The sequence below is a fragment of the Abrus precatorius genome, unplaced genomic scaffold (genome assembly GCF_003935025.1).
Source record: "Abrus precatorius isolate BTA unplaced genomic scaffold, Abrus_2018 Scaffold11, whole genome shotgun sequence".
Lineage (NCBI taxonomy): Eukaryota > Viridiplantae > Streptophyta > Magnoliopsida > Fabales > Fabaceae > Abrus > Abrus precatorius.
In genome coordinates, this window is record NW_020874303.1 from 27,036,428 (window position 1) to 27,064,189 (window position 27,762).

At 35.0% G+C, this 27,762-nt stretch overlaps 1 protein-coding gene across 1 annotated transcript; it reads left to right on the forward strand.

The window, feature by feature from the left end:
- Nucleotides 1-2,184: 2,184 nt before the first annotated feature.
- On the forward strand, nt 2,185-27,762 carry LOC113854369 (helicase protein MOM1-like). Its single transcript, XM_027485326.1, has 20 exons — nt 2,185-2,246; nt 3,138-3,694; nt 4,283-4,808; nt 5,253-5,304; nt 6,176-6,291; nt 8,057-8,250; nt 8,402-8,523; nt 8,638-8,913; nt 9,842-9,988; nt 10,685-10,939; nt 11,146-11,286; nt 11,385-11,696; nt 12,189-12,362; nt 14,646-15,570; nt 15,702-15,722; nt 15,831-15,952; nt 16,706-16,810; nt 23,269-25,893; nt 25,988-26,189; nt 26,926-27,762. Exons 2-20 carry the CDS (start codon nt 3,169-3,171, stop codon nt 27,519-27,521), a joined length of 7,437 nt encoding a protein of 2,478 aa, XP_027341127.1. The 5' UTR covers nt 2,185-2,246; nt 3,138-3,168; the 3' UTR covers nt 27,522-27,762.

Below are 27,762 nucleotides of genomic sequence, written 5' to 3' on the forward strand. Positions count from 1 at the left end.
GTACAAACAATGTTCTCAGTTCCTTACAAAAAAAGGTCGTGACAACTACGACTATTTTGACAATGAAGACGAATGCTATGAAATTTCTTTGTAGCAAAATCTAACAAAAAACAAAAGTAAAAGACAAAAGACTTGACAAAGCAAAAGAAGAAATTATTTTCAAAAGAAGATTTGACAAAAGCAAAAGAAGATTTAACAAAAGAAGGAATTATAGCCAAAAAGAATCTAACAATAGTAATTTTTGTCCTATAAATTGTAAGCTCTACTTCATTTGAAAGCATGAGCAAAAATACCAGCCTTAATAGTTCTAAAAAAAACCTTTTGTTGTAAAGTTTCAATTTCTTTCTCAAAAGAATTTACCAGAAGTGTAACAACAAAATTGTAAGTTTTATTACAGTTTTCAATATATATATATATATATATATATATATATATATATAATTATCATCATGTTTTTTTATCATATTTTTGAAATTAGAACATAACATCGATCTTCATTACATATAACAACTATTTAAAAATTTTACCCACACAAAATTTATATCTTTAATTTGTTGATGTAACCTGCATATAACTACAAACACATAATTATTGTTACGTTGTTATTAAATTATTGTAGTCTTTGTTATTACGTTTATTTTTTTACGGTTGTTATTATCAATATTTTACCACCACTTCAATATTATCAAATTATATTAAACAAAAAGTAGCAACAATTTGTATGGTTTAAATTTAAATTTTAAAGCCATAAAAAATAAATTATAAAATAAAAAAATGCTTTAAATTTTTTTAAAATATTTAAAACTTAAAATTAACAATAATCTCAAACAACTTTGTATCTAAATTTAATTTTTTTAGCAAAATTTAATTAGTCATAAAGTCATTTTATAAAATTTATAAAAAGACTATAAATTTTTTTGGTTTAGTTCTTATATTTTAACCTATAAATAAGGTTGATTTTCAAATTTCAAATTAATTAATTAATAACTTTCGCAATACATAAATGTTTCATTTATATATATATATATATATATATATATATATATATATATAAGTCAATAGTCAAAGATGAAGAAAATTTATATTTTATTAAATTAAATAATAATACATTAAAAGATAAAACTATTAAGATTTCTAAAAAACCATTATAAAAGTATACTATCATATATCTTAAAATCATAACATTGTTATTTGTTATCAAACAAATCACACGGATAATCACACAAATAAAGTGGGGCACACGTGGATAACATTTTACTTACTTAGTTCTAAAAAAATAAATCAATAACAAAGCAAATTAATATTACATTACTATTTGAGAGTAGCTCAATATAAAGTTTGAATATTAAAATTAAAATTTTAAATTTATGCTTTGCTAACTTTGTCATGGTTTTATCATATATTTAAAATATGTAATTACAAAAAAATTTCAGTTGTATAATTTTATTAGGTCATTAAAATATTTTAAATACAAAATCCAAAAGCTAAGTGAGTTGAAAATAATTTTGTTTATTTAATTATAAAATGATTTTTTCAATATGAAATAACCATAAAAATTAATGTGAATACACTTTTTTTTTTCACCTTCAATCGTTACACAACACACATACAAGCACTCTCCCATGTACATTTTTATTATATTTATGTACATTAGAATAAAAAATTAGACAATATTATACTATTTTATGTTTTCTATTTTAACACCTTTTTTATAAGATAAAATTTACATTAAGAAGAGATAAAGTTAATACATAAAATAAACTTATTATATTTCATTGATTAAATATATATTTAAAACAAACAAAAAAACTAATGTTATTCTATTACCTTGTTGATTATCACAAATTGATTAAAATTAATTTACAATAAGATACAGTGATTTGATGATTTATTCATTTCTTATTTAATGGGTTTAATTATCGTTCAATGGTTACACTTATTTATAAGGCAAATGATAATCATATAATAAATATGTATATTTTATAAATTAAACAAGCGATAAAGTAATGATTGATTTAAAGAGATAAATAAAAATTTGTTGCGATAATATTATATCACTGTATCTGCATCAGTAAAGAACATACTCGAAGATAAAAATCGTGTTGAATACAATAGCTCCTCAAATTTTCTCTCGTTTCATAGGGAAATAGAGCGCCATAAATTTATCTAATAGACTAATACAGTGCCAGACTCTGAAAGTTCCTCCTTGCTCTGAAACGTTCTTCTTCCCTAAACGATTCATGGAGGTTGGTGAAGTTTACTCCTTCTCTTTATTGTTTCTTAAATACTTGTTTTAGTCCTTCATTTAAACCTCTGCGAACTCTACACTGTATTGCTTCGAGATCATCTCTCTGTGATTTCTGCTGGGAGTGAATTAGGGTTGGTTCGAAATGCTGATTTTCCATTCAACGGCGAAAAGCTCTAAATTTCTCCGCATTGCATTTTGGTTAATTTGGTTTGCATTTTGAGCAATCTTCCTAACAGTAATACCAGTCAGAATGCGCGTTCCGTTTCTCTCAATTTTAGGGATCAAGTAATAAAAGGAATATGCTTAAGTTGCCTTGGGATGACGAGAAGCGACCACGCTATAACATATTCATATGTTGTGCATGCCATCACTGTTTTTGCATGCGCAAATTTTATTTGTATTTTTTTAAATTATCTTATTCGTTTTCAATCTGTATTGGCAAGGTTTGAAAGGTCTATGTAGGTTGGGATAATTTGTCCAATGGAGATTGATGTATCCCTAACAAGTAGACGATTATTTATTTATTTTAGTTAGTTGCGCTAGTTTTGAGATGAGTGTTTTTCCCTTGCACTACTTGAAAAAACAGAGATTTTATTTTATTTTATTTTAATTGGTGGATAATAGTTCCAAAAAATGCGTCTCATCTCATCCCGTTGTGGCCGCTTAACACATGTTACTGTTATTGCTTTATTTGCTTCCCCCAACTCTGACTTTAAGCTTAAATTGCTGTATTTCAATTGATTATATCTTTTCTATTGTCGTTCTCAATTGGTGCTATGCTTTGTTTCTCATATCAGGATGAAGTTTGCCACATGCCAAATGACATCTGTTTCTTTTGTAAGTTGGTTTCTGTGTCCCTATATTACTGACTGAAAGTATTATTCTGTAGGCATTACACGCCACCATGATCTGCTGAATAAATGGCGAGTGGTACTCGTTCTAGTCAGAGGGCCAAATACGAAGAAAATAATAATAACGGTAGGGTGACGCGAAGTGGCGAGAAAGGAAAAGTAAAATCACATCCTAATGTGTCAGATACAGCTGATCTCAGAAGGTCCCCTAGGGTAACATCATCAAAGAAGATAATTCCAAGCCCTTCGCGTACTCAAAAGTCTGAGAGACTTGAAAAGAGAACACTGCCAACTCCTGCAGCTAAAAGAAAATCTGTAAGGGTTGATATAAAGAAAATGCCGAGTCCTTTGAGGAGATCTGGAAGAACTAGGAGTCATTCTTCTTCCAGTCCTTCAGATTCTAAAAGCTCGGGGTCACTGAGTTCTGAGCAAAAGCCAAAAAAAGAGAAGAGTGTGAGACAGTTGACATTTGAATCTAAGGAAGTCATTGAAAATGAGGAACATGATTTGGGAACTTCCCATGTTAAAGTAAAGAGAATGGATGCTCGAACTTATCGGTCTCTCTTTCAATTGCCAAAGAAAGGTAATATAGTTAGTTTCCTATTGTTGTTCATATTTCAACAATTTTTTTGTTCGTTATTTAGCCATGGGCTTTGTTACTTATCCAAATGTAATGAAAAGCAGTGCTAATTTTGATGTTTAATGTTACGTGCACCCATTATGTTGTAAAAAATATAGTTAATGGTGCTAGTAATGCTGTGGGACTTTCTTCAAGTCACTTGCCAGCTTGTTTTTTGTTTACTAATCCAAATGAAGAAAAGTGAGAGTTTTGCTGGGTGAGATTGCCAATTATTGTTAGTTATTATTTATATTATCTATTATTTTTTATTTGCTTGAATTTTAGATTGCCTTGCAGAGCCAAATAAGATTGATAAGTCAAATCAAGAAGGTGACGGCAATAGCGGAGGCAAGATTAATGAGTGCTCAAAAGAGAGTCATTCTGATAGTAAAGAAGGCTACAAGAATGGTATGCTACCATCTGAAGGTGCCAAAGCAAAAGAGATGAGAGTTGACTCTGGGTTGAGCATGCCTGTAAAAGATATAGTAGAGAATAATGCAACTCCAGTGGTACCATCTAATGCCGCAACTTATGAGCCTGATTGCTGCAGAGAGGAAACATCAGAGATGTTAGCGTCAAAGAATTCCATATTGGATGAAGATACAGTCAGGAATGGTGTTGGACATGATATGTGTCAAAAATCGGTACCTTCTAGGAGTAAGGGAATCATGGTGGACATTGATTCAAATGTTTCTGCCACATTGGCTGAGGGTGACAAATGCAACTTGATTCCTGAGGGTAGCCCCTCAATGCTAGATGGCAATATTATGGGGATTGATGGGCCATCTAATGCTGCAACTGATGAGACTGGTTTGGTATCTAAAAGGGTTCAGCCTGATTGCTGTGGAGAGGAAACGATACATATGTTAGCATCAAGGAATTTCATCTTGGATGAAGATTTAAGCAAGAACAGTGTTGGGCCTAATAGGGGTGAAAAATCAGTACCTTCTAAAAGAAAGGGAATCACAGAGGATAATTATTTAGATGTGTCTGTCACATTTGCTAAGCCTGACAACTGCAACTTTATTCCTGATGGTGGCTCTTCAAGGCTAAATGGTGATGTTACGAGGTCGTGTTCCAAACGAATAAGGTACTTGTTAATCGTTGGCAAATGATGAAACACAATGTCACATATCCCATTATTCTTGAATTAGAATGAAACATCTCTTTTATTATATTTTTTCTAGTGTATTTTCAGATTTGTGAATCATGATCAAGTGGCACATCTCTGTTAGATTGTGTTGTAGTCTAACATGCTGGTTTTGAAAGGTGTTTGGTATTCTTACCAGTTATTACGAAACTGATTTCTCCTTTACCATTAGTCATCTGCAGCGCTGAAGTGTCCCTATGGCTTCTATTCTCCAAACCCTTACTAATACTATATTTGATTGCAGAAATATGTGGGAGTATATTGATTGAATCTTTTGCAGGAATCACAGCATCAGTATCTTATATACATTGATCTGTTCATGATGATTTACCAGCATTTTGTTGTGTGTTTTCAGGCCTAAATAATTGGTTCTTTTATTTGCAGGTTGGATTATAATCCTACAGTCAGTGAGTCTTTTAAACCTTCTGAAACTGAGGTTGGTTGGTTCCTTCACCCTCCTCATTGATAATGTAATTCTGTGACCTTCTACTTGGTTTCTGTAAGAAGTTATCTGTAACTGAAGCAGTTAGCTTCTGTTGGAACTTGGAAGTTAGGATTCTTTTTTATGAATAGAATCAGTTAGTTGTTAGAAATTAAAAGGGTGTTGTTCGGTAGTTATCGCCAACTGCACTCAGATCAGACTAATAATATCAGAACACAACTCAGAGTTCAATTGTTACAACATTCTCATGATTGCAAGAACTCTTTCTCTGAATTTCCCTGTCTGATCTTTCTAATTTCTCTTTACCTTTCTTTCACCTTCTGTCATTTCTTTTATTTTCGTGAACCTGTCCAACAGTAATACAGTATCAAGAGCTTAATCGATCCTAGTCATGGCTTCTTCTGGCAACCCAACCCCCATTCAGTGTTCAGTTATAATAACATTTCTTACAATTACGAAGAACTGTCTCCAAATATCTCTGTATTTTTCTTTCACTTTCTGTCATTTTCTCAAGCCTGTGAAACACTAATTGATCATCATTCCCCTCCCCCTCAAATTCCTTAAATTTTGTTGAAAAAAGGCCTTCAAGCTCAAACAAATTAACATCTAGTGTGCATGTGGGCCTCAAAGTTGTATCTGGTAAAACAATACTGATGATAGAGTACAGATTAGTAATTAATTAACCATGCTCTGGCACCCTAGCAAAACAACCTGTTTCCTTACAGAAATATTTTAAAACAATAGCTTTTAGCAACGTGTTTTAGTATATACTTATGCATGTCTGTATATAGATTTTATAATGTTTGTTTAATTTTATCTGTAGTTAAAGTCTTTTATCTCTTGTATTATGTGTTTTTGTCATTAGCTGTGGGATGGAAATGATGCTGATGCAAACATGCTGCAGAAGGATTTTCCTGCTAGTTTACTAGCAGATGCTGCTAAAAATAGATGTGTAATTTGCAAGAGAGAAGGGCAGTTACTGTGAGTACACTTTTTACTTTGGTTGGCATGTTTATCCAAATATTGATTGTCAATCTTGTGTATTGAATTCTGTTGAAATTATGCAGTTTTTGGCATGGAGGGAGGAGAATGAGAGAAAATAAACTAAATGAGATTAATATTGACTTGATATGATATGTTAATAAAACCTAGAGCTCTAACTGTTATTTATACTAATCATAATCCTAACTAAATAGGAAACAAATCATGAGATAAGGAAATACGGTAACTAATTCTAAGAGATTATGAGGAAATAGGAAAACGATTGCTAAAGGATACTCTTATCTCGCGGTAACAAAAATATATTGTTCTGAGATATATCAAGATTCAGCTTTTGGTTCATATTTTGTCAACATATGGTCAAATATTGGATATTTTCATATTTTCTAACACCATCATTTAGAATTCAATACATTGGTGTGTGTGGAACTAATACTTTTGTCTGTCATTATTTTTTTTTCCTTCCAATTACCCTTTCCTATGAAACATCCACCTTTTTTAATTCATTTAAGTGACATTAACTAAACATAGTACTCTCTCCGGTCTTTTTTATAAGAACTTTTTGAAGATTTTTGTTGGTCCTCAATATAAGATGCTTTACAAAGTTTTAGGGACATTTATTATTTTTCGAATGAGGAAGGTTGTGTTAGGCCATCACCAACCAACATAAAATTTGTTGAAACTCGTGTTATTATTTTTCACATATTTTTTCATCATTATTAAACCTTTCTAATTTCTTAATAAATAATATAATTATAGAGTTTGACTTTAATTGGGGGTATATTTGGAATGCTATTTTTAAAAAATAATACATCAATTACTTACGACAAATTTTTTAATTTGTGTGATTTAGTTAAAAAGGGTCTTGTAAAAAAGGATTGGAAGGAGTAATATATTGGCTTTTGGTTCATATTGTTAAGAAATTTGGTCTTAATTTACTTCGAAAAGCTAGTTCATATAAAGAGGACTACCCTACCCTAATCAATGTGAAATATTTTAACATACCCCTCTCAAGCTTAGGACTAGATATCTGGTGCGTGAAATTTGCATGACTAAATATCTGTACGGGTGGAATCCAACAGGACTGGACATTTGTGGTAGCTTAACATTCAAACTAGATAGTCTCTTAAGCCATGTTAAGAAACTTGAGCCTAACTCAATCCCAAAAGCTAGTTCATAGGAGGAGGACTACCCTAGCCCTTATAAAGAGTATATTGGCTTTATTCCTGACTAATATGGACTTTGATACCATGTTAAGAAACTTGGGTCTAACTCACTTTTAAAAGTTAGTTCATAGGAATAGGACTACTCTAGCCCTTATAAAGAGTATACTGGCTTTATTCCTAACTAATTTGGAACATCTTAACATATATTTTGGCTAACCCATATTCAGGTGCTCCAGCCTTTTGTTGAGTTGTGAATTTTGACAATTTTAATTTTTTTCTTCGCTTGGTTTTACTTTTCCTTGGGTCCAAATTCCTTGGCTTTTAAGTTATCAGCCCATTCTAGTGGCCAGTTCGTTGTACCTGGATATACTCCAGTTTTTTTGGCAGGTGAAACCTCAACTCTAGCATGGCTGGCCACTGGTTTGACTGGTTGAACAAGTTCCATTTTTTGAAAATATGAATGTTTCTCATTGTGCATTGCTTTCCTTAGACCAACGAATATCACTGCATGATTTATGTCTATATTATGTTTAAAGTGCATGTATTTGTTCTCTAATCTCAGACTGGACTCAATTTTGCAGGTATTGTGGTGGAAAAGAATGCAATGGATGCTACCATCTCTCTTGTCTTGAACCTCCCCTGCTGGATGCTCCCCTTGGAGTTTGGCATTGCCATTTCTGTGTGAGAAAGAAGATTGATTTTGGTGTATATTCAGTGTCAAAGGGAATAGAAGCAATTTTTGATGTCAGAGAATATTCATCTTCAAATGTTAATGGTAAAGTAATAACATATCACCATTTGACCTGTTCTCATTGATTTCCTTATTATTTTGAAGCTCATCTGTATTTTCCCTTACTGCCTATATATGGTGCATACTCTGGCAACTAACATTGTCGATTAAGTGGTAACTCTTTTATACATTGCAGTTCAGAAGGAATTTCTTGTGAAATATATAGGCCTTGCCCATGTTCACAATCGTTGGGTGCCAGAAAATCATTTACTTCTTGAAGATCCTTTGATGCTTACGAAGTTTAATCAGAAAGATCAGGTTTTTTTTTTTCAAATTTTTAATCTTTCCTTTTGGATATCATGTTAAGAAAATCAAACTTTGTGGTTTTTATGCTGGAATGAGTATATAGTGCTGAGAGTTTCGTTGATTCAGACCCTACAGTTGAAACCAGAATGGAGTTTACCCCATCGTCTGCTGCAGAAGAGAGCGTTAATCCATGGCAAACAGCATGATAATCACAGGAATAACTATGCTGTTGATTATTTTGAATGGCATGTGAAATGGCGTGGTCTTGGTTATGAGCATGCTACATGGGAGTTGGACAATGCTTCTTTTCTTTGTTCACCTGAAGGGAAGAGCTTAATCAGAGGCTATGAAGGGCGTTTCCAGAGAGCAAAGAGAATTTCTTGTTGCTCCAAATTAGATAAGGTGCCTCAGACATATGATTATGATATGACAAGTCTGTTAAATTGTAGAATGAATCATGAATTTGAAGGCAGATTTTCCGTAGGATGAATTAGCTAGTATTCATGATTAATGTTAATAATTGCATGAAATGCATTTTCTACTTATGAAAACATGATACGATAATTTAAGTAGTATCAAATATCAATATTCAAAGCCAAATATCTCATTAGTATCCAAAAGTTATAATAAGTGTAAATTCTAAAATAATTAAAGATTCAACTCATATAGTAGGTTGATTTCAATTTTAAGAGCACAAATCACTCTTTTGTAATCTATCATCATTTAACCCCAGATATTAGGGTAGGGGACCATAGCCAATGAGATAAAGGATGAGGGCAATAGATTCTGGGTTTAAACTTTAAAGAGCTGAGAAAAGGGTGAATTAGGAGGTTGGTTTTATTTATTCTGAATTTATAGGCATATATATTTTTTATTACAATTTCCTGTTATATTTAAATCTATAAATGGTGCCAGTACAAGGGAAAGTTCTGCCATTTTCCCAGTTGGATTGTGCAATACCCTGGCTTCAAATTGTGGATCCTGAATCAATCAGATTGTAATAGAACTGACTCTGGTGCTAAAAGATTTAGCTTCTGATTCAAGATTTAATAGATTTCTTGCATTCTTAATGAATCGGTAAACAAGATAGCTGTGGTCAATTAACATGGCCCAAACAAAAATAAGCTTAGCACGCACCATAAAGTTATGCTATTCAATCTTCATATTAATTTTATAATTGAGCATAACATGGGATTTGATCCTTGATTTGTTCTTTATATTATTTATTTCTACCTGATTAAATTATAGTTAAGTTCCCTGATATTCTTGCTTTTGTAAATTCACCTCAATCCTGATTGGTCTTTTTTGGCTTCATTTCAACAATCTGCAGAAAATAGACCGGGGAAATTCTTTTAATAAGTTATCCCAGATGCCTGGTGGAGTTTCTTCTGGATTTCGTAACAACAATTTGGATGCAGTTAACAAACTACGTGAGCATTGGCACAAGGGTCAGAATGCTATGGTGATTGATGACCATGTAAGCATGTCTAAGCTTTTTACTTGTGCCTTTCCATAGATTCATTTTGGTTTCATTAATTCTGATTTGGTGTTTGATTATGATAGTCTTTGATAAAACAAAAACCAGAAATAGGCAAACTCCAATTATATAATAACAGGTATTATTGGATTTGAAAAGAAACAAAAAGAGAAAGGGAAAACTGGCTACAGAGTATAAGCATTTTCCAATAAGGGTTCTCCCCAGAACCTATGCTCTCCTAGTAGAAAGAGAAAAAAGTTCTCTATCCAAGTAACAAACAGCAAGAAACTACCTGAATGCTTTTGTTTCCCCCTGCCTGAGTTCATAAACCTTGTGGCCTAACTAACTAGTTTTTAATTTTACATCATTGCCCTTTTCCTCATTACCTACATTCTTGTATTACCACCTCTTAGACCCTTGCATACACTTTCAAACTTATGGGCACTTTATCCGTAGATAAGCTGACTTGCTCCTCTTTATGGGCCCTTTACACTGTGAAACCATGTGGCCTAAATAATTAGTTGTTTAATTTTCCTTTTCGTTTTGCTATTTAATCAGATATGTCTGTTAACACTTATTTGATTATATTAAGATTGTGCTGTATCTTTTTTATTACATGATCTGAATTGGTGACTAATTTGAAATTGTGTAATTTGGTTTTTTTAGAACTAAGTGACTGCCTATAATGAGTTTCAGGACCGAATTTTGAAAGTGGTTGCATTTATCTTATCGTTGCACTCTGATACTTATCAACCTTTCCTCATTGTCTCAACTGATGCTTCTCTCCAATTGTGGGAGGATGAATTTTACCGGTTGGACCCATCTATAGATGTTGTTATTTACAATGGAAACAGAGAGATTCGTAACAGTATTAGGAGACTTGAATTTTACGATGAAGGACATTGTATACTCTTTCAAGTGCTCATAGTTGTTCCTGAGATTCTCATTGAGGTATGTTCAAGAACCTGGTTGCTGATATTGACGGGGTTTGTTAGTGTTATTTGGTTATGGATTGATCCTCAGAAAGCAGTGGGCCCTTGGATGAGTTGTCTCATTGATTGATATGTATTTATGTTTGCCTTCGATATTTTGTGCATTTTATCTTCTTTCATGAAATCATAAAGTGATGCTTGTCAACTTACTTTGTTAATCTACAGGATATGGATGTTTTAGGGGACATAGAATGGGAAACAATTATTGTTGATGAGTGCCAATCCCCCAAAATCTCTTCTTATTTCAAACAAATTAAGATGTTAAACACACATTTGAGAGTTCTTCTTTTGTATGGCCAACTAAAGGTTTGTTTTTTTTTTTAATGCTTAGGTTTCAGCTTCTCTCTCTACCCAACCTTATTTTGTTGCCAACTTGCCATATGTAATCCTACTGGGTTTTGCAGGATAACATTGATGAAAACATTAATATTCTTGCTCTTCTTGATTTTCAATTTGATACTGAAAAAGAAGATGGTTTGATATCCAAGTCCAATAACTATGTTGTTCAACTGAAGCAGAGGTTGTCAAGGCATATTGTGTACAGATGCAAGTCTGACTCCTTTAGATTTGTTGAGTATTGGGTTCCTGTACAGATATCTCATGTGCAGCTTGAGCAGTATTGTGCCATTTTACTTTCAAATGATTCCATTCTTCGCTCATCATCAAAGATTGATAGTGTTGGGGCTGTTCGTGATGTTCTTATTTCAACCCGGAAGGTTAGGTTGTACTTTGCGAATAATTTGCATAGATGACATGAGATTAAATGCAATATAAATTTGGTTTAGGTTTAGGATCTAGCTGTTTTATGCTGCAATATTTGGTTGCACCATCTTAATTAATTTGCATTTTTTTTCATTAGATGGTTTGTGGTAAACTGTTTATAATTCCTTATTAGTATGGGGTTAAATATTTAAAATTTCAAGTATGGCATATCAATTATAATTGATTTGATTTGTGCTTAATTCATTAATAATCACATTCGTGTTAAGTTGAATCTGTTTTTTAGTTAAAAATCTTCTTGTGTATGTGATATGAAGCTGATATGGTATCTAACAGAATTAAATGGATATAATAAACTATTTTGTTTTTTAAAGTTGTTAGGTGTTCCTTTACAACCCCCCCCCCCTTTTTTTATCAATTCCATAGCTGTCTAGTGGTTGTCAATTTTCTTAATGGTTTCATTTTCTCATTGTGTTACCTCTTGACAGTGTTGTAGTCATCCCTATGTTGTTGATCCGGATCTGCAACCTTTTCTTAACAAGGGTCTTGAACCAGTTGGGCTTCTGGATGTTGGAATAAAAGCATCTGGCAAATTGCAACTTCTTGATTCAATGCTCATGGAGTTAAAAAAAAATGGTTTAAGGGTACTCATTCTTTTTCAGGTACACATGACTATCTTCCCAATGCATCATCTATAAGTTTCTTTACCTTTGTAGTTACCAATCCTGAATTATGACAAGGAGAGGCTGGCCTAAAAAAAAAGCTATAGCAGATGTCCTCGATGCTATATATTAATTGGGTGTCGAACATTGCAATGGAGCAAAAAAATTGATGGAACTAATAGATGAAAACATAATACATTAGATACATTAACAAAGACCAAAGGAGTTGAAAAAAATGTGATTATTTCACTAAATTAAGTGAAATCAAACACAAACTTGTTACATTTAAAATTTTTTGGCTACTAAATGTATTTGATCTTGTATACAAATTTGATATGTAATCTTTGTTTAATTCTCTTATCCATTGTGCTTGTATACCCAAAATTATATCTTTTATTGTAGAATTTGGGAGCTTGAGGTTAAAGAAGCACTGGGGATGATGGTAAATGACAAGGCAATTGGACCAGATAATATACCCATTAAAGTGTGGAAAGGTCTAGATGAGAAAGGTATTAGTTGACTCAAGTTGTTTAATGAGATTATGATTTATGAGGTCCAAGAAAATGCTGGAAGAGTGGAGTAGTACTCTAAACCCTATTTATAAGTTATATAAACAAAATTGTGGACGTTATTAGGGGATAAAGCTCATGAATCACGCTATGAAATTATGGGGAAGGATAATTGGAGATTTAGACAAGAGACACACATTATAGAAAATTAATTTTGATATATGCTTGGGAGGTCAACCATGGAAGTAAAAGTTGAAGTAACATTTAACAGAGACATATTAGAGTGACCAAAAAAATGTACATCTGGTCTCATTGACTTAGAAAACTATGGTCAGGTGCCAAGAGAGGTTTTTTGGAAGGTCCTAGAAAAGAAATGAGTTTGTATTGCATATATTTGAGCAATTAAGAATATGCATGAGGGGGTCACAACCAGGGGGAGAACATAAAATAGGGCCACAACAGATTTTCCTTTAACCATAGGATTGCATGAAGGGTCTCTTTAGTCTAACCTTAGTATTGGGTGTCCTTGCCTAGCTTATCTATGAGCCAGTGCTGCAATGCATGTTGTGAAGATGATAGAGTTCTAGTTGGAGAAACGAGAGTAAACAAATCTAAAGTTAAAGATCAGGAGATGAACTTTGGAAAATCATGACTTTTGCTAAATAGAAGCAAGATGGAGTATATGGAATGTAAGTTTAGCAACAAGACAACAATCCAAGTATAGTGGTAAAGCTTGCAAAATACCTTTAGTCACATGGTAAGAATGAATACATTAGAGAAAAATTTAGGATGACACTTATTGTTGACCTTGAGTGGTTAGGGTGGGTGTTAAAAAAGGCCTGTAGAACCCCCCCAATAAGGAGAGTAGATTGGATTGATGGTAGCCCAGTTGCTAGAGGCAGCGGGAGACAAAGAAACTATATACAAAACAGTTTAGAAGGATTTAGAGTTCAATGGCTTGTCTATAGAGATGATTCTCGACTGAATATTGTGTCCTTGTTTAATTCATGTAGCTAATCCCTGATTGGGAAAAGACTTGGTTGTTGCATATGCTGTGTTTATAAACAAATTTGATTTGATGTGATAAGTTGTATACAAAATTTAAATAATATGTTATGTGCTCTGAATATGATAGCATTAGTATAAAGTTGGTTCCATTATTATTATAGAAGTAGGGGTGTTAGCTAGATTCAAGAACAACTGTCTTTTATTTTAGTTGTCCAAAAATAATCCTTTAAACACCCACACATATGACGAACTGTTGATGGCTAGAACCATCACTGCTTCCTCTTATGCATGAACCACCTCCTTTGTACCTTGCTCATTAAGACCCTTGACATCAATTTCCTCCCAAAGCACATTGCTGATTGCCCTCACTTGTGCAGCTCAATTGCTTCAATTGGCTCGCTGATTCTTTTTCCCCGTCCGTGTGAATCATGATATGATTCTGATTAGAGTTAAGAGCAAGGATGATTTTTTTATCTTTTTGCATATTTTGGTAGTCTCAATTTTTCTTCTGCTTTCATTAGTTATGGAATATTGTTTGGGATTATGAGTGTGGACAATCAAAAAGCATGGGAATAATTATTTATTGATAGATACAAATACAATCTCACTAAGGCCTGGAGGTTGATTTTTTCTGTTTGTTATGTTCTAATTATTTTCTCTAATTTTCTCACTTTTTGTGTGTGTGTATTAGTACATTTGACTGCGATGCTCCCCTTTCTCTTATATCTCATTATTGAGTTGTGTTAAATTGTTTTTGAATTTGCAGTCTATTGGAGGTACTGGACACAGCAAAATAGGAGATATTTTGGATGATGTATTGCGACAAAGATTTGGTAAAGATTCTTATGAACGGATTGATAAAAGCCTTGCACAATCCAAGAAGCAAGCTGCCATGAAGATATTTAATGATAAGAACACTGGACGATTTGTCTTTTTGTTGGAAACGTGTGCTTGTCTTCCAAGCATCAAATTATCATCAATTGATGCTATTATTATATTTGATAGTGATTGGAACCCAATGAATGATATAAGATCCCTTCAGAAGATAACACTTGATTCACAATTTGAATTGATAAAAATATTTCGTTTATATTCATCTTTCACTGTTGAAGAAAAAGCCTTAATCCTTGCTAAGCAAGATAAGACACTTGACATCAATTCACAAAACTTAAACTGGAGTACCAGTCATATGCTGTTGATGTGGGGTGCATCTTGTTTATTTGATGAATTGGAAGTTTTTCATGATGGTGAAACTTCTCAATCTAGTTTGAAATCCTTGTTTGGACGACCACTTTTGAAAGATGCAATGCATGAATTCTCATCCCTTCTATCTCTGGATGGGGAAGATATCAACATCACCTGTTCAACTTTATTGAAAGTAAAGCAAAAAGGGGGAACATACCATGCAAATTTTCCTTTGCTTGGTGAGCAAAAATATAGGTTATTGGATGAAGAGTCACCCCAATTTTTTTGGACAAAACTTTTGGAGGGAAAACAGTTTCAGTGGAAATACATAAATAGTTCATCCCAGCGGAATCGGAAGAAAGTTCATCCTTTTGATGGGTTAGTAGATGGGTCAGATCTTGTAAGTGAAGGCACAGCAAAGAAGCGCAGGAGAGTGAGCAACAATATTGTTGATCCGCCTTCTTCAAAATATGAAGGTGAAAAGTTATCCACTGGAATCAAGGCAGGTTGGTAGTCAAGTTTGTTTCTTTCATTTTGTTATGATCTTTCATTGTTCAATGAGGCTGACAAATAGTAAGAACTATTGTGGCCTTTTTCCTTTTATGATAACCTCTGAAACCATTGCCTACTTTTGCAGGAGCATCTGGAGATATAGTGGGTAATGGTAATGCCTCTCCATTCTTGCTTTGTTCAATGACTTGTGTTGGTAATCCATTTCATGTGATTGGCAATCCTTACTCAGTTTGTTTGCTTGATCAAATGTCAGATAAATCTCAAGGTAATGATGTTGAATCTCAGCAAAAATGCAGACAGCGTGATGAGCAGAGGGGCTTGCATCTTTTGCTGAAGCCAGAGATCAGAAAGCTCTGTGATGTTCTTCTTCTCCCAGTATGCCATGTGTTTTCTCTTTGACAAAAGTTTTACTTCTATTTGTTGTCCTGTTCTGGTCCTTTACCCTGGATAAGTTTGCATTTTAATTACCAAATTGTTTGTGTTGATGAAATGTGCTTGTGTACAAGTATTGGCAATTCAGCAATATTACTTGGCGTAAAAGGCCTTAAGAATTCTGTTGACAAGATATTGTTCTCCTGTTGAAATTCTGATATTAGGATAGATTAAAAATATTCCTTAATTTTGGTGATGCTATGCGGTGGCACCTATGGCAGACTTATAATGATGTGGGAATCAAGAGCCACTGATCTGAAATTGAGAAGGCTGAGGTCGAAGTGAAGGAGATTGGATAAACTGAAATAGTCTTTAGCTGGAATTTGTACATGCACTTTTTCAAAAACATTGAGTGACGAGTGCATTGAAATATGATATGGATAATGACTTTAACTATTATCAATGAAATTATGACTAATTATCATGAATGCTGAACCTAAGTAATGTGGAATTTGTGCATGCACTTTTTCAAACAGTTCCAGTATCTCTAGATGTTTGAATCCGCTTGACTTTGGCCTTGAAAATTTATGCTTCCATCAATTCTTCTAATTCAACCCTGCATTTCCAAGGAAATTTTTTTATAACCTTGAACACTACTGCTCACGAGCATCATAGTTGGTTTGACAAAATTTGTATTCATTTATGTGAATCTGAGCTCTTTGATGACTGTTCTGGTGACATATTTTCGTAATGCAGGAGAACGTCAAGAGTGTGGTTGATAATTTTCTTGAATATGTTATGAACAATCACCGTGTCAATAGGGAAACAGTGTCAATATTACAGGCTTTTCGAATATCACTGGTCAGAATATTTTCATGCTTTTTCTTCTATTCCATACTTGTTCCCTGCTTTTCTTGCCATATCCTTGCTGTCTGACATAGGATTTATTTTCTTGAAGAATTTCTTTTTCTGTTTATTTATTTCTTGATTGTTTTTTCACAGTCCATGTCAAATCACTACTATAAAGGATAATTAGTTGTATATTAAAAAGTTTCTTTTGAACTTAGTAGGTACTTTGCAGTTGCAAATAATTTTTAATATCTCTCTTCATTTTAACTACCCAAGTTAAAACTATTTGAATCCAATGTCTGTTTGTAGTTTTAGTTTAGCCTCTTTTCTTGATTCTTAATTTGTTATCATCCACAAATAACTTGCATTTATGTATAATATTTTTTATGTTGTTTATAAGCAATTAAGCACATATTAGATTAGATTAAATATGTAAACACTCAAGGTAAAGCCTTGATGTAAACATATCTTTATGTTGAAGTCTTTAGTAACACTTGTAGGAGTTTTCATTCTTGTAGTTACCTTATTATACATATCATCATGCATGGTCTAAATATAAGTCATGCAAACATCTTTTTCTTTAAAAAAATTTCACAATATTTTTCTTCACACTTAATTATATGCTTTTTTCAAATGAATAAAAATTATGTTATTTTATTTCTTTGTTGCAATACCTTTCCATCAACCCTGATAGATGATAAGTAGCTTATGCTGTTGACTTTCTTATCATAATTCTAAGCTGATTCCCAGTGATTCAATCTCAGTCTATGCTAAATCTCTTTTTCCTATAATTTTAGTGTTGTTCATGAGTTATCTCTTGTAAAATTTTATAGTGTTGCTTCTCCATAGTTCACTCATTTGCCATTTTATTCGATATTACAATCTCATTAATCAGCTTAATGAGTTAAATGATTCATCTTACACATTTTCAAACCTTATTAAGTGATTAGATGTTTTTCTCAGCTTCTTAAATCAAGTTTTCATAATTTTGAAATCATATGCTATTATAAAATCAAGAATAGACTATCATTTCTCATTTAGCATTCCAAACAAAAACCATTATGAGCTCTTGTAAATTGCCTTACCTCACTGGCAATATGTTCATTTATCCTTCCTTTTGAAAATCTTTTTTTTTTAATGGAATGCCTTGAGCCAATCCTGTCAAATCTTTCCAAAACTTTTCTCTCAAAAGTGTTTCCAATCTTGCTGTGGAGCATAAGCATTTGATGTTATTGATATTCTCTCATGCTGTCAAAGACCAAATCAAAGATGTGAAAAGTATTACTAACAAAAAAAGAAAATACTGCAGAAAAGATTTCTGCAATACCCAGAGCACAACTCCTACAAGGTTTGCACCCTTGCCCACTACTAACAGCAGAAAAGCATAACTGACCCATTCTCTCTCTTCCCTCCCATTATATGAAACATTACACGTCATGCTACTCTCCATAAATAATTTTTCTCTCTAATTCCCATTTTGGCCCTTCTTATTTATCCTACTATAAGTTTTCCAAATCCAAGACCCATTACGGAGTTGGACTGGACTTGTCCCCTTAGGTTCATGGGACCTCACATTGCCACCCCCATCAAGAGAGGCCTTGTCCTCAAGGCTAACATCTGGAAATTGAGTGGAAATTGTGAGAGCATCTTTCCAAGTATCATTTTCATCAGGCTGCCCTTTCCACCTGATTAACCAGTAAGGAACAACTCCCCCTTTCTTCTGTTTGTATTGAACTGCAAGAATCTTCTCGGGAACAATGTTGGCAGCCACTTCTGGCTCCAACCTAGTTGGCAAATCGTGTGTAGGCTGATAATCTCCCACTGCCTTTTTAAGTTGAGAAATGTGAAAAACAAGGTGGATTCTAGATTGAGGAGGTAGTTTCAGCTGATAGGCCACTGTATCCACCTGCTTTTCAATCTGATATGGGCCATAGAACCTAACAGCCACCTTAGGATTGATCCTCTGAACAACACTAGCCTGAGGGCAGCCACCTTAGGATTGATCCTCTGAACAACACTAGCCTGAGGCCTTAGTTTGAGGAATACCCAATCCCCCACCTCAAAACTTTGAAACCTCCTCTTTTTATCAGCAAATTTCTTGATATGCTCTTAGGCCCATTGCAAGTGATATCTCAATTGTTTGAGAGCATCATCCCTATCAATTAGTTCTCTTTCAACTGATTCCACTTTGGTTTCTCCTAAAGCATACTGCAACAAAGGAGGAGATTTCCTACCATACACAGCGTGAAAAGGGCTAACCCCTGTTGTAGCATGAAAAGTGGTGTTATACCACCATTCTCCCCAATGCAACCAACAACTTCTAGTCTTCGGCTGTTCAGAGCAAAAGCAACTGAAATACGTCTCCAAACATTTGTTAACTATCTGAGTTTGTCCAGCAGTTTGTAGATGATATAAGGAACGCGTGCTACTTGGGGCCATTAAGTTTAAAGAGTTGATTCCAAAAGTGACTAAGGAATAAAGGATCTCGGTCACTGATGATGGACTTGAGGATTCCATGGAGTTTAACCACTTCCCTAGTGAAAGAATAAGCTACTGTCCTAGCTGTGAATGGGTATTTAAGTGGAATGAAATGAACATATTTGGAGAGACGATCAACTACCACCAAAATAATGTCAAATCCCTTGGACTTTGGTAAAGCTGTAACAAAATCAAGACTTATATCCTACCAAATTTGTTCAGGAGCATCCAATGGCTGAAGTAACCCTGCGGGAGATTGAGCTTGATATTTTTGCCATTAACAAATGTCACATTCTTTAACAAACTTTGAACTCTCCTTTTCATCCCACACCAATAATAACATTCAGTCAGCCGCCTATACGTTCTGAAATACCCTAAATGTCCACCTGTCAGGCTGTTATGAAATTCATGGAATAATGTTGGAATCCAAGTCAATGTTGCAGAGATAACTAATCTGTCATAGTACAATAGAACACCATGATTTAGAGAAAATCCAGGTCTAGAAGTCGGGTCTTGCTGCAAGTCTGAAAGCACCTTCTGCACAAATTAATCTTGCTGGATTCCTTATATTTTCTCATAATCCAACCACTTAGGTTTTGAAATCAAAACCTGAATAACCATGATAATGCATCTGCAGCCTTGTTTTGGAGGCGAGATTTGAAAATCACCTCAAAATCATACTCTAATAATTTTGTAAGCCAATATTATTGGTCTGGTGTTGTGATTTGCTGCTGCAACAACTGCCTCAAACTTCCTTGATCAGAAAAAACTTTAAAATGTCTTCCTAATAAATAAGTTCTCCAGTGCTGAATTGACATAACTAATGCCATGAGTTCTTTGTGATAGGCAGACTTAGCTAAATTTCTCTCAGAAAGGGATTTACTAAAATAGGTTTAAGCTTTCTTAGGATCCATGGCCACTTCTTTTGCTGAAATTATATGGCTGAGATACTCTATCTCTTGTCTACCAAATTGACACTTTTTCTAGTTCACCACCGACTCATGGTTATACAAGCAGTCCAAAACATGCCTCAAATGAAGGATATGAGAGTTCCAATCAATGCTATATATTAAAATGTCGTAAAAAAATACCAACACAAACTTTCTCAAGCAATGTCTAAATACATCATTAATTAAAGATTGAAAAGTGACTGGTGCATTCATCAACCCAAAAGGTATAACTAAATATTCATAATGCTCATTATGGATCCTAAATGCAATTTTAGGAGTGTCTTCTTCTCTTACTCGAATCTAGTGATAACCAGACTTGCAAGTCTAGCTTTGAGAAGTAAAAAGTTCCATGCAACTCATCTAATAAATTCTTCAAGAACAGGGATTGGATACTTGTCCAGAGTTGTAGCTTTATTGAGAACTGTATTGTCGACACACATTCTCCATGTAAAGTCCTTCTTTACCAATATCATTGGGCTAGAGTAAGCATTTGTACTTGGTCTAATTTCCCATGAATTCAGTAGCTCCTTTACTTGTTTTTCTATTTCAGCTTTTTGATAATGGGAGTACCTATAGGGTCAAACACTTACTGGTCCTTCTCCATATTTTAAAGTGATATGATGGTGTTTAGATCTCTTGGGAGACAACTCTTTTGGCTTTTAGAAAACCTCTAAGAATTCTTATAAAATTTTCTGCACATCTTTTTTCTGCTCTAGGGTCAATGTTTTTTCACCAACCCCCCTACCTTTTGGGCCTTGGTGGACTAGACTAACCCCTCAACCTCCTGCTCTTCTTGATTTAGAAAGCTATAGAGAGAATTATTTCTTCCTCCAAGAGTAGGCTCACCTTTCAATTCAACACCTTTTTCATCCTATTCAAATTTCATGATCTACTGCCTCCAATTTGTAGTGACTTCTCCTAATGTGGCCAACCATTCCACACCCAAAATTAAGTCAACCTCTTTCATATCAAACACATAAGAATCAATGCATATCTGCAAGTCTTTCAACCATCTCTTAGTCTGACTCCCACCTTGGGGGTGTTGCTATATTCTAACTTATGAGAAACTCCACTATTAATCAAATTTCCCAATGGAATCCCTTTGATTTTTCCTCTTATTTTCATGGTTTTGGGTTGAAATCCAACTCCTTGATCTACCGCATAACTAAGAGCAGAACACTCCAGCTCTCCACTAGGATGCCCTTCCATCTCCAAGGCATCAGATCATTGATACATAGGGTGAAAGTTTTGGCCACAATGATAAGTGACTCATTCCTCAGTCTTTTCCATTATTAACTTGCCTTTCTCCAGCCCCAACTTTGCCCAAACTTCCCTTCTTCCTTTCGAAACTCCTTGTTTTGTGTTCCACTTGAATTTCCACCAAATCGTGCCATAGACTAAGGCTCTATTCCAAAATACTAAAACAGAGGATGAGAGTAACCCCCATTTCCTGTATTTGAACTCCTCCTATATGTTGTTTTGTACTGCACATCCTCTAACAAGTCAGCCTCAATTGCTCTCGCTAACTTCATCATCCTTACCTTGTTATCAGTTTTATAAATACAAACCTTTCATCGAATCTCTGCCTGAAGACCATGCATAAAGTAGGCCATGAATTGCTGTTCTGGCATCTTGGGAACCTTAGAAACTAGATATTCAAACTCTTTGATATATGAATCCATAGTCCCATCCTGTTGATTTTCTGCCAAACTGTCAAAAGGATTCTCCATTAGAGCCCCTCCATACCTTTGAAGTAGTGCTACTTTTAGGTTATCCCATGATGGTTTTGGCTCATTTTCAATCCATAGATTGAACCAATGAACCGTAGGCCCCTCCATGGAGTTTTGGCTAGTCGCAACTTTTTCTATGGCCGAGTGTCTTGAATTTCGAAATATGTCTTAGCTCAAGAAACCCATGCATGTGGGTCAGTGCTGTCAAACCCCGGAAGCTCTGGATCAAAACTCTGCCATCATTTGCTCTTCTACAGAATTTTAGGTGTTTGTTTACTTGACAAAGCTCCACCAATTTGATGCTGAGAATGAGAAGATTCTAACAACATATTCTAATCATGGGATGGACCTCGTCACAAGCGTGATTCCATCTGTTTCATCTCTTCCATCAACGTGAAAACTGCATTCTACAAGTTCAACTGTGACCTCTCTTGTGTATCAGCTAGCTTTTGGACTAAATTCTCTAGTGAACTCAACGGCATACAACTCCTTTCGCCGCTCTCTGATTAGGGTATCCGGTAGGTCTGACCAATTTGTCAGAGATCAAATCAAAGATGTGAAAAGTATTACTAACAAAAAAAGAAAATACTGCAGAAAAGATTTCTGCAATACCCAGAGCACAGCTCCTACAACGTTTGCACCCTGGCCCACTACTAACAACAGAAAAGCATAATTGATCCATTCTCTCTCTTCCATTTTTCTCTCTAATTCCCATTCTGCCCTTTCTTATTTCTCCTACTATAAGTTTTCCAAATCCAAGGCCCATGATGAAGTTGGACTGGACTTGTCCCCTTAAGTTCATGGGACCTAACACATGCAATCATTAATTTTAAAGATAAAAGCATTTAATATTTTAACATCCACTACATATTTCTTCTAATTCTTGTTTATAATAATATCCATTCTGTTTTTTCTCTAACTTTTCTTGTGCACCAAAGTTGAAATCCTAGTGTCTAAATCCTTGGCTCTTTCTCTAGTTGAAGACACATGATGTGGATCCTTATTCGAGTCATGGAGTCCACCACCTCATATTGGCTATTAGTCAATTTCATATATGCCTCGAAATTTTTGTTTCAGCTGAGATTATTGTCAGCTTTTTGAGTTGGGTCATGATGCAGCTAGTATAAACTCTTAAGCCTGATTGTTAGTGTAGGGTGTTAGTCAGATAAACATGAATGAAGTATTTTGTAAACACACTGCAAAATGGTATTGTTAGTTTACATGACTTTCATTCCCAACCTTTTATAAATGCATTTATTCACCTAATTGCATTTAATATGTAAAACTGATTTTTTATTTGTGCAAATTTCAGTGTTGGACTGCTGCTGCTTTGCTAAAGCACAAACTTGCCCATGGGGCTTCTCTTATACGTGCAAAACAGCATTTGAACTTTGACTGTAAAAAACAAGAGGCGGACTGGGTTTATTCTATGTTGCGTTGTCTAAAGAAAATATTTTTATATCGTACTGGAAATTATACTGATACTAGTTCTCCAAAAGCTTCTAAATCATTGAGTAGGGCATATTCCCGTACAGAAGCTGCACGAGAGGTTGAGTTATTTTTAAAGGATTTGTCCAAAAGTATTAAAGAAATTCGGAAGAAGTGCGAAGGGATGCTAAAGAACCTATGTCTTGTGCAAGAGGAAGAGATGCAAAGATTGAAAGCAGCATTTGAGGATGAAAAGACTGACATTGAGAGAAAGTACAAAATAGAGTTAGCCTTTATTCAATCCTGCTCTCCCACTAATATTGTGAGAATGGAAAAACTCAAGATTTTGAATATTGAATACGAAAAAAGAAATGTAGAACTGAAATGTCAGCATGAAAAACGTTTCAAGGATCTGGAGGACAAGCAATTAGCTGAAAAACAGAAGTTGCAAGTCAGTGAGGCTACTTGGGTAGAAGATTTGAAATCTTGGGCACAAAATGAATTGCTAAATTTAGGTGCTTCAAGGGAAGTTGGGACTGTGGTTGAATCCTTGCAGGCTTGTGATCAAGTACTGCCTCACAATGGTCCAAAGAATAATTTTGCTGAAGGACAGGGTCATGATGACATGGTAGATTCTGTGATGAAAACTGGGACTGTTGTTCCTGACACCAAATCCCCTGCAGTTTTACAATGCAGTAGCACAACTGAACTGCAAAATCCTCTGGTCAAGCAAATTGGTACTAATGAAATGGACAATATGGTTTTAGAAGATCAACCAATCTCTAGAAGTGAGGACCATAATAGAGCTAGTCAAGGATATATTATCAGTAAACATTCCCACTCTGGAGAACAGAATTCTTTTGATGATGTGCGTGAAAATTCTAACCATGGATCTCAAGATGGTTGTAGGAATGATGCTGTAACGTCAATTCTGCTTTCATCAAATAGAGAAGTGTGTAATGGGGAAACATCAGATATTGCAACTGGAGAGGTGGCTCATGACGTGTTCAAAAGCAGTAGTGCAACTGATGGTCAGGACAAAGTTCATTCTTTGAATTCAGAATCACCTGAAAAGAATATACATGGTGCAAAAGATTCTGCACAAATATGTGTGGCTGATAAATGTGAAGGTTCAAATAATTCTGTCGCAGAGAATTCACCTTTATCTGATGAAAGAATTGCTAATGGGGCCGCAGCAAGTTTGTTAGATAGAGTGGAACTTTTGGGACTGCATGGGACTGTCAATATTACTGATTGTCCAGAAAACGGTACTGCTATGAATCCTTCTTCATCCAAGGAGCAAATATCTGATGGTGGTACTGTAAATGAATTTTTAGATAGAGAGTCATCTAGACTGTGTGAAACTGCTAGTCCAGGTAACAGTCCAGTTAAAATTACCCTTTTGAAATCACAACCCCAAAATTCTGGTGGAGTCCTGTCAAGCATACCTGATGGACATGCTCTGGTTGAAGTGCAAGAAACTAGTTATGAAGGGGACACTGTAAGTGTATTGGAAAGAGAGATACCTGTGGCAACACCTGTGATGTTCAATTATACTGATTGCCCAGAGGATGCAGCTCCTCTGAATTCTCTGTCATCTATGGGTCAAAGATCTGATAGAGGTTCAGTGGATGTCTCAGGTTTAGATAGTGTTTTATCACCAAGGCCTTGTCAAACTGCTAATTCAAGTGGTCAGGTTACAATGTCCCTTTCAAATCCACTTTTGGAACAACAAACTCATGATGAAGTCCCTTTGGCTATTTCAGATAGAGATGTTCCAATTCTGGTGCCAGAAAATAGTCATGCAATGGGGGATAGTCATAATGATATAGAGCCTTTGACAAATTATCTGTTGATGGGTAAAAGTACCACATCAGACCCACAGGAAAAAGCGCCTGAAACAATCACTGAATCGTCCCTGGAGACTCCAGTATCTAGATCAGTTAATGTCATGGATCCTCCAGAACAAGTGGAGCAATTATCATCTGAGTCCTCTACTGACCACAATTCATCTAGGGAAATGCAGTGTTCTTCTGAGCAAGCTGAACTGGTATCTAGTCCAGTTCCAATCAACCAATATAATCATGTTTCACTGTTCATGAAGCCTTTAGAGCAGGTGCAACAATTACGATCTGCAGAGCTCCCTTCTTCCCATCTAGATTCAACTAATTTTCCTTTGGCAACTGAAGTTGAACTTCAGCCAACCGTGGTTCCAAATCAAGATGTCACGCAACGTGGTTCAGATTCAGAACTTGATTCACTTTCACATGAAGTTGTACACCCTGCCTCAAATTCAGACCATGATTTCCTTACCCCTGGTGAAGTAAGAACGCAATCTTCAGACCCAAGAAATTTGTCAACTCCTTCAGAGACCAATTATCATCCTATGCAAACTGATACCCATTCAGCTTCCAGAATGCTTCTGCATTTGCGTTATGATCCACTTAAAAATGAATTGGATAGAATACGAAAAGTAACAGAACACACTATGAAAAACTATGAAGATATGGTTAGTTTCTGGTTTACTTTTATTTCATTGTTGTGATTATACTCATTCTAGGTTTCTATCTTGTGTTTATATGATGTTATTCTTTTTGGAGCAGAAATTGCAGTTGAAATTTGATTTTGAAAAGGAATTAGAGGAACTTCGCGTGAAGTATGACATTAAATTTCAGGAGATTGAAGTTGAATTTCAGCATACGAAGAGAACTCTGGATACCAGTCTTGACATAGTTCGTATGAATAAGTTATTGGCAGATGCTTTTAGGTCTAAATGTTTGGTTCTTAAATCATCTGGTACATCAGGTATGCTGATTTTATAAAGATCATTTCTAATATTTCTTTCATTGCCCTGACAGGATATGTTATGAAAATCTAGATAGTTCCATTCCCACTATGTTTCTAATAGTAATAGTGGTTTTCCTTGCCATCTATTCTCTTTTTGGATCAATCAAGTTTCAATAAGTTAAAAGCTTGAGGTGGCAGATGCTGTGAAGATTTTGTAGAGTTCTTGATAAGCATATAATGTGTTTCTTCTATTATTTATCTTCCTCGTGTAACCTACATCCCCAACCCGCCCCCCATACCCAACTTCCACCACCACCATAAAAAATTCCTCAAGAATTTGGATGGACCACTACTGCAGTATAGGTTAGGAGGGGCCGAATTTTCCTTCATTTGGTGGGAAATGAAAGGCATATCAAATCAGATAACGCCTCAAGAAAACAATGAGCATCACTAATTTTGGTGTTGGCACCTGCTGTTTTGGCCTTTCGTAGGCTACAGTACAGATATGTAATATTTGAAAAAAACTGAGTCTGAAACTAATGAATGTTATTTAGTGATTGTATAAGCAGTTTTTTTTTTATATTTTCTGTTTGGATTACTTGGATTCGGGAAAGGTGAAAAATTTATGGACTTAAATATGTATGTCTGAGACTCTTGAGTGTGTTTGCATTCAGCTGATTATATATTCTGCTCATTAGCAAAAATACAGAACACTGAATTTGGATGCTTTTCCTAACCACTATTTTAATGTCAGATTCAAGTTACGCACAGCAGTTGTTTCAGCTTCCAAGACAACAAAGTGCTACTTGTCCACCCCTGGTTGCTGGTTCATCTTCCTGTGGGCCTTCTGCGACTAGTCTGCAGAGTCCCTACACAACAGCTAACTCTCAGCATATGGTACCGCCTATACAAGCTGGTTACAGTGTATTAGAAGTTTTCTCCAATGGCGAGATACATGCCCCCGCACCACATCCCCCGTCTTGTAGACCCTCAACATCTGTACCAGCGTCCAGTGTCCCTGCTCTTCTGCATGGGATGCCAAGTCAGACAGATACCGTTAATGTTCCTGCAACATCTCCCTCATTTTCTCATGGTCCTCCCCGACCAAAACCCACAACCTACCCGTCTGATCCTCACTTGGGGTGCCCACCCGGTAGTGCAGGTCGGTTACCTACGCCTAACTTACCTGCCATGGATTTACGCATGAATGCCAACAGTCAATTTACTGTTAATCTCCCAAATGTGGCTGTAGGGAACCTATCCAGATTTGGCACCAGTAGTAGCGCTCTGGCTAACGCATCCCATCAATCTGCTTCGCCAGATTTAGTCTGTTTATCAGATGACGACTAACCAAATGAAGTGGTTTTTGCATATTTTTCTTAACAGGCCATGGTATAGCTTTTTCCGTTTTTTTTTTTCTCTCTCCCTAGTTGAGGGGGATTCTTACACGAATGTTGCAGTGTAGTACTGATGCTGATGCCAATAGGTTTCTTTTTTTTTTCCAACGCTTTGTTCTAATATATTAAAATGTATATATGTAAATTGTCTAATTTTCCTGGTATGCAATGAATCATGAATGGCTGGCGGTTAT